At 52.6% G+C, this 12,525-nt stretch overlaps 1 protein-coding gene across 14 annotated transcripts in view; it reads left to right on the top strand.

Moving 5' to 3' along the window:
- The window catches only part of SYNGAP1 (synaptic Ras GTPase activating protein 1), a 32,091-nt gene that overhangs the window by 8,336 nt on the left and 11,230 nt on the right, over positions 1-12,525 (top strand). For 12 of the 14 annotated variants that reach the window (XR_551332.1, XR_551333.1, XR_551331.1 and 9 more), the window contains 10 exons: positions 3,936-4,027; positions 4,467-4,588; positions 6,560-6,713; positions 6,941-7,039; positions 8,519-9,142; positions 9,270-9,414; positions 9,642-9,786; positions 11,257-11,493; positions 11,608-11,809; positions 12,018-12,196. Coding sequence is in view for 11 of the 14 variants with exons in the window: in XM_008584023.1 (XP_008582245.1) it covers positions 3,936-4,027; positions 4,467-4,588; positions 6,560-6,713; positions 6,941-7,039; positions 8,519-9,142; positions 9,270-9,414; positions 9,642-9,786; positions 11,257-11,493; positions 11,608-11,809; positions 12,018-12,196 (1,999 nt within the window). In the remaining 3 variants the exon portion in view is untranslated. Of the gene's footprint in view, positions 1-66; positions 106-3,324; positions 3,800-3,935; positions 4,028-4,466; positions 4,589-6,559; positions 6,714-6,940; positions 7,040-8,518; positions 9,143-9,269; positions 9,415-9,641; positions 9,787-11,256; positions 11,494-11,607; positions 11,810-12,017; positions 12,197-12,525 lie in introns of those variants that run through there. The other 2 variants (XM_008584025.1, XM_008584024.1) reach the window with 2 other exon arrangements.

The following is a 12,525-nucleotide window of genomic DNA, read 5'->3' as shown; positions in this document are numbered from 1 at the left end:
GCGTGTGCGTGGGCGCGGGGAGGGGGTGGGGAAGCCGCGGCGGCGGCAGCAGCAGCTGCTCCCTCCGCATGTTCTCGCTGCATCTTCCGAGTGGGGGGAATTATGGTAACCGGAGGGGAGGGCAGAGGAGGTCGGGGGGTCGGGGACTGCCTCGTGTCTGGGCAGGGTTGTGAGCGCGCGGGGGCGGCTGGTGTGTGGAGGTCTTGGAGCCCCTGGTGGAGAGGGCAGCCTGTGTGTCCGCGTGTGTGTTCGCGTCCATGCTCACGTCCCCTGTGTGTCGGTGCCATGTGCACACCGGGGCCCAGTTCCTCGTGCACACATGTGCAGCCATCTGTGTGCGAGCCTGTCCTGGCTTATCCTGCATCTGCCTGTTTCCTGCCTATAGGGCTGTTAGGCCATCCACTGGCTGTGGGGCAGTTGGTGGCCATACTTGTCCATGTTAACTCTGACCCTGAGCATGCATGTTCCTGGCTAGGGCTCAATTCCTGTTAGCCTCCTGTGTATTGGAATGCGTGGCCACATGAGCAGGATTTTCTGTGTCCCTGGTGGTAGGTGTGTGTCTTTGCATGTGTGTCCCAGCATTGGCCTGAGTATCTGTGTCAATCGCAGCATGGGTGTCCAGGGCGTGTCTGGATGTGGGTGGTGCGAGAGTGGTGATGGGGGCAGTGAGTGTGTGTAAGTGTGATGTTTGGAATCCTAGGGTGTATGAAATACCTTTGGGCTAGGCAGGTGTGAGCCCTTGCTTGGTCAGGGAGTGAGGACAGAAAAGGGGGAGGGGTGGGGTAAAGAGGAAAAGTGAGAAGAGGGGAGAGGAGGAATGAGAGAGGCTTGAAAAGGAGAGCAGAGAGCCAGGGAGAATAGCTGGAGAGTGGGAAGGTGGAGAGTGTGGATCCAGACTTGGAAGAGAGAAGAAGGGCTAAGAGCTTAAGATGAGTAACTGGATATGGGATGTTGGGATTAGAAGGGGCCTGGGAGCTGGGGAGGCAGCAGGGAGGAGAGTCAAGCCTTTTGGTAAAGTGATCTCTGAAAGAAGAAAGGGAGAAAGATGGGAGAGGGCACTGGATTCATGTAGGCCCTGTAGGGTCAGGCTTGCCTGGCTCAGGGGAGGCCACTCAGGCAATGAGGCTGGCTCACAGTGAGGCCTGTCACGGCAGGGACTGTCATTAGAGGTTCATGTCCCTAGCACAGAGCTTTGTTCCCTATTTCTCTGCTCTCTGTCCAGCCCTGTTCCTTATCCTTCTCTGGCAACCTCCCTCCCCTGGCTCCCCTTGAGAGCTACCAGCTGGATGTGGAGAAGAAGAAAGGCTAAAGGGAAGATTAGGGATTGGGGGGATTGGAGGGCAGTGGGAGATTTTGTGGGTGATGGCAAGATTAGAGATGTTGGAGAGGCGGGAGTCCAAGCCCTTGCTGTGTGTGTGTGTGTGTGAGTGCAATTGTGTGTGTACACAGGGTGTGTACATGTGTGGGTGTGTGCACAATGCCTGTGTTACGGGTCTGTGTAGGTGGCTGTTATGTGTGTGCATGCGTGTATACATCGTGCAGGGATGAGACGTGGAGACTCAGGATTGCGGTGTGTGCTTTTCAGGTTTGCTCTGTGTGTGTATGCGGGTGTGTGCTGTATTTTCTGTACATGTCACTGCATGCAGCACTAATAACAGGATGTCCTATGTTTCTGTCACTCTGCCCCCTTTTCTTCTGTTACTGTTATTCTTTTCTGTGTGGCAGTGAGAGTCTTTGTAAGTGTGTGTGTATGTGGCCTCTTTGTACCTGAGACTTATGTGTGAGTTCATGTATCTTAGTTCCTGGTAATATGTGTAAGGTTATATTACTTCCAAGAACCAAGTAAATCAATTAGCAAATTCGTGTTCCTTCTGTTAATGCTTTAGTTCCAAAGCAAAATTTTAGTGGATTTAAAGTTAGACTTTATGCCTTTATTATAGGAGCTTGTGTGTGAAAATAATAGCTGAACTAGGTTCTCTGAAATGAGAGTGAGGCAGCCATACCTGAGAAATGCAGAGAAATGTGACTAGGAAAGAGATACCTTGAGCCCTTGCATGTATTGCTTAGTGTATAACAGAAGGATAATTAACGCATTTGCTCATTTTTTCTTTACTCTGGTAGCAATCAGGGATGCCTGTGTTGGAGTCAGAGAAGGGCTAGGAAGAAAAGAGGGTTGTCTTGAGACAGAGTCGATGTGATTGTACTTTTCATGTGAATGAAAGATGTTTGTGCTTTGGGTTATGGGGATACCTTTAAGTGGTCGGGATCATGGTATACTCAAGTATGTATCTCAAGGATTAAACTGGCATCTCTCTGCGTGCAGGACAGGTGTATGTCTTAGGGTTTGTCTGTTTCTGTACTTTGCTGCTCACATGATTGCCCAAGGGATTTGGGCCACAAAGTCCACACCAGCAGCTCCCCTGCGGGTGTCTGGGTTCAAGTATGTACTGCCCAAATGCAGTGCTCACATATGTCTAAGCATGTATCCCGTGGGGTGTGTGGGCCTCAGAGTCTCAATAATGTGGATCCGCGGTAGCCCTGTGCTCAGAGTTGTCTGTATGTTCATTAAGCACATAGATCCCTATTTATTTTTTGTTATTGTGGTTCTCATATACACGTACCCCTACAGCTCAGTGTATGTTTCTGTGCTGTACACGTGTTCCTGAGAGATTGATAGGGTTCTTGTGTCACGGGATCCACATTTTTGTATGTAAACTTCCTAACACCTAGGTTTTACAGGTAATGGGAAACTGGGGACTGATTCTACAGCAATTTGTAGGCAATTTGCAATTTTGGAAGCAGAGAGTGAAAATGTAGTTGTGGCCCTCCCTGTTCTGTTCTGGAATCTAGAGGGTTAATAGACAGCTCTTCCGGTCCACCCCCCTCCCTCCAGCCTGTAGCTTCTTGTTGCCATGGAGATGGTCGCCCCGCCCCTGATGCAGCACCTGCCCCCCCATTGGCTGCAGTGGTGACTGTGGGGCTGAGGGGGGAGCCCAGGCCTGGGCAGCCATTCTGGAGCTGAAGCCGGAGCTTGGCATCCCACCACATTCATTTTCCTCCAGCCCCTTGGCCCCTCTAAATTCCCTGGCAGCCAAGCCTCAGCTTTCCTGTTCGAGCTACCATCCTTCTAGGCTCTTGGCAGGCTAGCTTCATCTGCATTCACTTCCCCTTCTCCTCTCCCTACCCTTACTTGGGAGTCCCCAGAACCCCCACTCCCTGTGTCCTTCCCACTCCCTGCCCACTCCCCTACATTCTTTTCTTCTCCCCTTCCCTTCTGAGTCCCTGCCACTGCAGGGCACGTGGAACCAGCTGCTCCTCCCCCTGCCCCCCATCTGCCCCTTCCTTGGATTTTCTGTCCTTGGGATTCTCCCCCTGCCACTCCCCACAGGTCCCTTCCAAGACTCCCCCTCCAGTCCAGGGAGAGGGTCCTGGGAGGCAACTCCCACCCTCCAGACAGACAGAGATTCCAGGAGGTGGGGTGCAGGTGGAAGATATCCTCAGCTAGGGGAAAGGGAAAGCCTGCCTAAGGGCAATGACATTTAACCCATCTTTTTCCCAAGCTAGCCCCTCTGGGGTGGTGGGCACCAGGGACCTAGCCTCCCTGGTTCTTCAGTGTCTTTCATTACTGGGGTCTTACTGACCCTCTCAGCCATGCCTGCCTGCTGATTGCCAGACCCAGTCATGGGCCTAAGGCCTCCCACCCCGTCCCCCTCAGGGGGCTCCGGCTCAGGTTCCTTGCCCCCTCCTTCCCACCGCCAGCCTCTCCGCCGCCGCTGCTCTTCCTGCTGCTTTCCGGGGGGTAGGTGAGGCCGATGCTGAGGGGCAGAGGGAGGTGGGGGAATGCATTGGGGCCAGGGGTGGAAACCTGGGCTAACAGCCCCCCCCCCCTGACAACCCCTCCCCAACTTCCCTTCTGGTCTTTTCCTCCCCTCCAGAATACCACTTGGGTCGCTCGAGGAGGAAGAGTGTCCCGGGGGGGAAGCAGTACAGCATGGAGGCCGCCCCCGCTGCACCCTTCCGGCCCTCGGTGAGTGCGTGAAAGTGTCTGCCAGATGTGGCTCAACTGGGCCCCCTCCCCTCCAGCCCCAGCTGGAGCCCTAGGATTCTGAGAAAGGGGGCAGGAGGGACACAGAGAGAGAGAGAGAGAGAGAGAGAGAGAGAGAGAGAGAGAGGTGTGTGTGTGTGTGTGTGTGGCCGTCTCCCCACCTCTGGTTTCCCCCTTCTTGGCTCTGCCCCCTTGCTTTTCGGACCAGCCCTCCCACCTTCTCCAAGCTGGTGTATGTATGTTTGTGTGTGATGGGAGCAAGGAAGACAAACTGGTATCAGGACTCCTATCCCTCACTCCTCACCTCTAGAGACTTCCCTTCCCCCCCCATCCCACCTTCATCCAGGGGCTCTATCAGCTGAGGGGTGAGTAGGTAGAACTGACCCTGCCCCAACCAACCCCATCCCCATTTCCCCCCCAGCAAGGCTTCCTGAGCCGGAGGCTAAAAAGCTCCATCAAACGCACGAAGTCACAACCTAAACTTGACCGGACCAGCAGCTTTCGCCAGATCCTGCCTCGCTTCCGAAGTGCTGACCATGACCGGTACAGGGGCTGGAGCATGCTGGATGAGATGGATGCGATATAGGGGAGATGGGGAGGGCAGGGGGTTACCTGAGTGCAAAGGTCAAGTTGGTTGGGGAATGTCATGGGGCAGGGGACAGAACAGAGAAGAGCTAGGATAGGGCTTTGTAAGCAGCAGGAGAGAGGTAGGTTACAGGGAGACGATGAGCAGAGGGGGCAGAAAGGGAATGAAGGTGAAGCCTAGGTGGGATTCCTCTGGCTCCAGCCCAGGATCAAAGGAGCTATACAGAAAGACAGAGAAGGAATGACCCGGAGGGGCATTTCAGGAATCCAGGAAAGGGGGCAGTGGGTTGGTGGGAGAGGGAGCAATAGGATCTAGGTGGAAGGGTGTGAAGGAAGGGAATAAAATATAGGGGTAGCAAGGTTGGAGTGGGACTGGCGGTGGTTGATATTAATGAATGAAGGCTAGCCTTAGGGAGCTTATCAGTTGACAAGGGAAGGGATAGTATAGAGCATGGCAGAAAAAGGGGAGGCTGGGGCAGGTATGCAGGGTGACAGAATAGGGAGCAGAGGCGGTGGGGTTAGTCCATGGACAGAGGCATGAGAAATAGCCTTTAGGAGTCCAGAGGGCACCGACCCTGATGCAGGGCTGAAGGAGACCTCTTGCTGTTTGCCTTTGTTATCTGCTTCTTGGGGTCCCTCTCTGGATTTCCCCTTCACCTAATCACTCCCTAGGAAGAACCCTGTCCTCCCTTTCCTCTGTGTCTGGCCACACCCAGGATTGGGCAGGTAGGAAGGTTGGGATAAGGTGAGTCACACCTTTCCCTGCCCCCATCCCATATCGCCAGAGCTGGATTTAGGGCCGGCAGGGGGTGAGGGCATGGTATTCCTGGCCGCGGGGGTGGGGGGGGCCGGGGGAGCGTCGCGCTGACGGCAGCCAGAGCCACGATGACGGGGCTGCTATAAATAACTTCATGGAGGCTCCCACACCCGAGCTCCCCCTCCTGCTTTCCTACTGCTCTCTACTCTTCATCCCCTGCCCATCTCCATACTGCTTGCTATCCTAGCCCTCCTTCTGTGCCCCCAGCCCCCTTTATCTTCTGTTGTCCCACAGTGATTTTCTGCATTTCATCCCCTCTCAGCCCCCATCTCTATTCTCCCGCCCATATCTCCGGTTGCCCTTCCTCCTCTTCTACCATCTATCTTTCTGCACATATTTTTGCCTCCCCTTTCTATTTCTTGCCTACCTCCTCTTTGTCAGTCCCCATCTTCAGTCTCTTGTCTTCATCCTGCTCCTTTCTGCCCAGCGTTCTCTATTTCCATATGATTTTCCCTCATACTTCCCCCTGGTTCTACTAAAACTTGTCCTCTTACCTTGTTCATTCATTCATTTGTTCATTCACTCATTCATTCATTCTTTAAATCATTAAATGTTTATTAGGCAGTAGCTGTGTGCCAGGCCCAAGCCAGATAAATATCTTTTTTTTACCTCCAGTTCTTTACTTGCAATTTTTTCACTTATAGTGAGGCTCTGGTTTGTGGAGTCACCTGGAGGGCCTACCTAGAAGTGTCCCAAGCCCACCTTCTCTCTACTTTTTCTTTCTTTTCTGCTGTGGTCCATTTCTAGGTTGAGATATGAGGACACTTCAAAAAGCTCATGGAAAAACAGAATTGAAAGATAATATGAATCTTTCCATGAGCTTTTTGATGTATACTTTTATTTGTGGGTGTCCTCAGTTCTCACAACCCCTTAGGTGTGAACCAGGGGTAGGGGAGTTTCTTAAAGAGTCTGGTTTGTCTCAATCCCTCATGTGTTTCCCCAGGAATAGACTGGGTTTCTTTCTGTCTGTGAACATGTCTTTGTGGAAAGTAGGTTCAGGATGCCTTCTCTGCAAGTCTCCATCTTAGAGCCAGACTGATGATGTAGGGCTCCTGAGTGTGTAATAAGAGTGGGAGGCCCTAATCCTGTCTGCTGAACCTCCTGCTTGCCAGGGCCCGGCTGATGCAAAGCTTTAAGGAGTCACATTCCCACGAGTCCTTACTGAGTCCTAGCAGTGCGGCTGAGGCCTTGGAGCTCAACTTGGATGAAGATTCCATTATCAAGCCAGTGCATAGCTCCATTCTGGGCCAGGAGTTCTGTTTTGAGGTACTGGGTCTAGTGGGCTGGGAAGGGCCAAAGGGCAGGATGATGGAGGGTGGGGGCAGAGAAGTCTAGAGAAAGTGACACAGGTGGGGATGTCAAGAAAACGGAAACCTCTGGGGCTGGGAGAAAGGAGGATAGGCCAGGGAGGAAGAGATAGTGGTGGAGTCTCCACTTCTTAGGGGTCACCTGCTCTCTGGAGCCCCATCCCTTAACTCTGTACCCATCTCTAGGTAACAACGTCATCAGGAACAAAATGTTTTGCTTGTCGGTCTGCAGCCGAAAGGGACAAATGGATCGAGAATCTACAGCGGGCGGTGAAACCCAACAAGGTATTGGGGAGGAAAGGGGAATAGCATGTGCAGGGCAAAAGTCGAGCCACAGGGAAGCTGGGGGCCTAGGGAAGAAGGCGAGCTAAAGGAGGGGAGGCTTGGGGGAGGAGGGGACAGAAGTGTAAGGGATGAGCAGAGGGTGACTCCCATTATTCTGAGTCCCCCATTTCTTTTTCCTCTTTCCAAACTGCTCCTTACCTTGTGATTTATTTCCCTACTGTAGAAATTATAGACTTATAGAGTTGATGGGGCTCTGGAAGTCCTCTGATCCAGCTTCCCTGCAGGCAGCAGTGCCTCACTAACACCCCAACAGGTGCAGTGTTTCCACAGGACATGTAAAGTTTAGTTAGCCAAGTCTCTGCACCTTGGCTTCCTCTCTATAAAATTAGTGGGAATGGTGTTGGACTAGATGGTCTCTAAGGTCCCTTTGGCATAGAAATTCTACCAGTCTGTGTTCTTTCCAAGACTTCTAATTCTCAGGAAAAATCTTCCCAGTTCTGTCAGCTGTTCTCTCCCAGTTTCTAGCAAGCTCAGTCCTGGTCACCCTCCACTGGGGAGCTCTTGTTTCTCAATGTCCTTCTTAAAGAACTCAGCCCAAGATGCTGGATATGATCTGACCCATGGAGAGTGCAAACACCATACTCCTTTTCAACACATTGCAATATCACTTGAGCCTCACTGTGAGCTTGTGGTCAATTGTATCCCCTGAGGTCCTTTTCACACTGACTGTTAAATCTCACCCATTCTATATTTATGCAGTTCTTTTTTATTTTATTTTATTTACAATTTCTGATTGCAATTTCTGCAAGACTTTCCAGTTCTCTTCAAATTCCACCTTAATATTTTTGGCTGGTTATTCCAGGTTTTTAAATCTTTCCTACTGCTGATTCTGTTGTCTAGTGTATAAGCTACTTGTCTGTATTAGTTTCCTAGGGTAACAAATTACCACAAACTGGTCCACTTAAAACAACAAAAATTTATTCCTTCACAGTTCAGGAGGCTAAAAATCCAAACTTAAGGTGTTGGCTGGGCCACGCTCCCTTTAAAGTTCTAAGGAACTCTTCTTATCTTCTGGAGGTTGCCAACAGTCCTTGGCATTCCTTGGCTTATAGCTGCATCCATCTAATTTCTGTCTCCATCTTCACATGGCCAGTTTCCTTTTGTGTGTCTATGTCTCCACATCTCCATGTCTCCAAATCTTCCTCACCATATAAAGATAGTGGTCATTGGAATAAGGGTCCACCCTAATCCAGTATGACCTCATCTTAATTTGATTACATCTGTAAGGCCCTTATTTCCAATAAGGTCACATTCACAGGTTGTGGGTAGACATGAACTTTTGGGGGACACTAGTCAATCCAGTATACCTTCTCAGCCTTGTGATTGCTGTCTGTATCCCACTTTTTCACTCTCTCTCCTCTTTTGGTGTCTCTCTCTGTCCCTTCCCCTCTATCTACTGTGCCCACCCCACCATGCCAGGACAACAGCCGCCGGGTAGACAATGTACTGAAGCTGTGGATCATAGAGGCCCGGGAGCTGCCTCCCAAGAAACGGTACTACTGTGAGCTCTGCCTGGACGACATGCTGTATGCACGCACCACCTCCAAACCCCGCTCAGCCTCGGGGGACACAGTCTTCTGGGGCGAGCACTTCGAGTTTAACAACCTGCCTGCTGTCCGTGCCCTGCGGCTGCATCTGTACCGTGACTCAGACAAAAAGCGCAAGAAGGACAAGGCGGGCTATGTTGGCCTGGTGACTGTGCCGGTGGCCACCCTGGCTGGGCGCCACTTCACAGAGCAGTGGTACCCTGTAACCCTGCCGACAGGCAGTGGGGGCTCTGGGGGCATGGGCTCAGGAGGGGGAGGGGGTTCGGGGGGTGGCTCAGGGGGCAAGGGCAAAGGAGGTTGCCCAGCTGTGCGGCTGAAAGCACGTTACCAGACAATGAGCATCCTGCCCATGGAGCTTTATAAAGAGTTTGCAGAGTATGTCACCAACCATTATCGGATGCTGTGTGCAGTATTGGAGCCCGCCCTGAATGTCAAGGGCAAAGAGGAGGTTGCCAGTGCACTGGTTCACATCCTGCAGAGTACGGGCAAGGCCAAGGTGAGTGCTGTATCCTCAGGGAAAGATGACTTGGGAATGGGCACTTGCTTGTGGAGCAGTGAGGATAGGGCAAATTCATGAGATTGGTTTGTACAGAGGCTGACCCTTGGGTTTTCCTGGGCCCCAGGACTTCCTTTCAGACATGGCCATGTCTGAAGTAGATCGGTTCATGGAACGGGAACACCTCATATTCCGCGAGAACACACTCGCCACTAAAGCCATAGAAGAGTATATGAGACTGATTGGTCAGAAATACCTCAAGGATGCCATTGGTATGGCCCACCCTCATGCCTTCTTTCCAAACCTATCAGATACCCACCCATACCCTAAACCTGGCTACCCCGGACCTAAAGTCCACCCTTCCTCAGCTTGATGCTTCCCAGCCCAGAGTCCCAGGACTCCAGCCTCCAAGTACCCAATTCTGCAATTCCCCCAACTCAGGCAGACCCTGTCCCTGCCCTTGGAAAGTGTGACCACTCCCTGTGTGTCCAACCCCCAGGGGAGTTCATCCGTGCTCTGTATGAGTCAGAGGAGAACTGTGAGGTAGACCCCATCAAGTGCACGGCGTCCAGTCTGGCAGAACACCAGGCTAATCTGCGAATGTGCTGTGAGTTGGCCCTGTGCAAGGTGGTCAACTCCCATTGGTGAGACTGGGAACGCTGGGCTGGGGGGCTAGGGTTGGGGGAGTTATGTGTTCATCTGTTCATCCATCTGTCCATCATCAAAGAGGACTGAGCACCAGTCATGGGCGAAGCATTGTTCTGAGTGCCATAGAGCAGACAGAGATGAATGGGGGCCCCCTGCCCTCTGAGGGCCTCCAACAGAATGAATAGGGACAAATTAGATACACAAAAAGCCACGGAACCATTGTGGTATGTGTTAAGTGCCATGCAGCATAAGGTTAGAGAAGGCAAAGCTTTAAGATAAGCAGGGAAGAAGTGCCCCCTGGCTGGGGTTTGAAGACTTGGTAAGGTTCTGATATATGGACATAGTGGGCAAGAAAGACATTTCAGAAGGCTGTGGGACAGGCACGTGTGTGAAGGTGAGAGGTCCCAGGAGCTTTCAGGGGACAGCAATTAGAACAGGTTTAATGGAGCACATGGTTCACATTGGAGAGTGGTGGGAGAGATGTCTGGACAGAGGGATTAGGGCTAGAATCTGTAAAGCCTCAGGTTAAAGAGTTTGATTTCATCTATAGGTCATTGGATGCCATTAAAGCTGTTGGTGCCAGGAAGTATTGTGATTGAGATTCATCCATGAGTAGAGTGGGGCGTGAGGGGTGACTGGAATAGGGAGAATGAAGTCCAGGCTATTGGGTCAGGCATGAAAATCACATCCTGAATTAGGACTGTGACAGGAAAACTAGAGAGGGACTACCGTTAAGGACCCTCTGAGGAAAGGATCAGCAGGAGTTGTCACCTGATTGGGAAAGAGGGGGCATGTCTGCAGGAGTCAGGGATGACTCAAGAGGCCAAGAGGCTGGTGGTTGGGAGACTGGTGGCCCCATTGACAGAACTAGGGAAGTCAGGAGGAGGAGTTAGTTGGAGGTGTGGGGGCGATAGTGAGCTCCATTTTACACGAGTCGAGTTTAAGGTGTCAGTGGGACATTCAAGTGGAACTGGCAGTTGCGGGAAGTGAGCTCTGAGCCATTCCAGGGACTGGGGATCATGCCTGGGGCACCTCCATCCCCATTTCCCTGGAATCCAGAAGAGTTGGGGGGTCCGAGCTCCCTGTGCCTCAAGTGACCCTCCATCTCTCTCCCATTTCTGTCTCTCCCTGGTGTCTATTTTTCTTCCCCTCTCCTTGTCTCTCTCACACACCCCTCCGTCTCTCCCATGTCTCCATGTCTCTCTCTCCTTACCTTCTCCCCACACTCCCTCCCCCATTTCTCTCTCCCTAATCTGTCCATTCCCTCTGCCATGGCCCTCTTTTCAGCAGCCTCCCGTCTTCCTCTTTCAGTCCCTTCCTCCCTGTCTCTCTCACTTCTGTTTCCACACCCTCACCTCCTACCACCCCCCTCAGCATGTTCCCTGGAAGCTGAGGGTCTCTGGGGCTCAGTCCCGGTCTCTCTCTTTCTCTCTCTCTCTCTCTGTCTCCCCACCCCTTCCCCCCAGCGTGTTCCCGAGGGAGCTGAAGGAGGTGTTTGCGTCGTGGAGGCTGCGCTGCGCAGAGCGGGGCCGGGAGGACATCGCTGACAGGCTGATCAGCGCCTCGCTCTTCCTGCGCTTCCTCTGCCCAGCCATTATGTCGCCCAGTCTCTTTGGGCTCATGCAGGAATACCCAGATGAGCAGACCTCACGAACTCTCACCCTCATCGCCAAGGTCATCCAGAACCTGGCCAACTTTTCCAAGTAAGGGAAGCTTCAGGCAGGAGGCAGGAAGGGTCTCCTAAGTTCCCAGAGACCCTGAGATGGTTGGGTGTGAGGCCTTCTGTATGTGTGTGACCTGCTGGGTCCCTTGGCCAGGTTTACCTCAAAGGAGGACTTTCTGGGATTCATGAATGAGTTTCTGGAGCTGGAGTGGGGTTCCATGCAGCAGTTCCTGTACGAGATCTCCAACCTGGACACGCTGACCAATAGCAGTAGCTTTGAGGGTTACATCGACTTGGGCCGAGAACTCTCCACACTGCATGCCCTGCTCTGGGAGGTGCTGCCCCAGCTCAGCAAGGTCAGCAAATGCCCCCTTTGCCCCATCCCCAGATGACTCCAATGGCTTCTGTGGCCTGAGAAACTACCCCCTGCTCAGATTTTTCTCCTCTCCCTATTCCCTGAGGAGTCAGCACCACTACCCCAGCTCAGACACCATCCACCTGCACCCTCTAAGGTCCTCTTAGAATTGGGCACTTAGTCCCCAGGTAACAGCCTCACCCTTCCAGGAAGCCCTCTTGAAGCTGGGCCCGCTGCCCCGGCTCCTCAACGACATCAGCACAGCTCTGAGGAACCCCAACATCCAAAGGCAGCCGAGCCGCCAGAGTGAGCGGCCCCGGCCTCAGCCCGTGGTGCTGCGGGGGCCATCAGCCGAGATGCAGGGCTATATGATGCGGGACCTCAACAGGTGAGCACCCTGGGATCCCCACACCTGTGCCCCAGGAGCCTCCTCTCCTGTTCTGGATACTCCTCACTGGGCCCCATGTGCATCTCTCTAGGGCTTGAAAAAAAGGAAAAACCAGCACGTTCTTGGGGGAAAATGATAAGGAGACAGGTTTAGTCAGTGGTAGGCAGAGAGCTCTTTAAAGCCAGAAGGAGCAAGAAACAGAGCTCCAGGAAAAGTGCTGAGGCTCCTCCAGCTCCCAGCTTAGTTGTAAACCTAAGGGATCCCTGCTGCAAGCTCTGATTTGCTTTGTCCCTCTGCCCGCTTATGCTTATCCCCCATCTGAGGTTCAG

The sequence above is a fragment of the Galeopterus variegatus genome, unplaced genomic scaffold (assembly GCF_000696425.1).
Source record: "Galeopterus variegatus unplaced genomic scaffold, G_variegatus-3.0.2 Scaffold3128, whole genome shotgun sequence".
Taxonomy (NCBI): Eukaryota; Metazoa; Chordata; class Mammalia; order Dermoptera; family Cynocephalidae; genus Galeopterus; species Galeopterus variegatus.
This window is presented reverse-complemented; position numbering and strand designations above follow the sequence as displayed.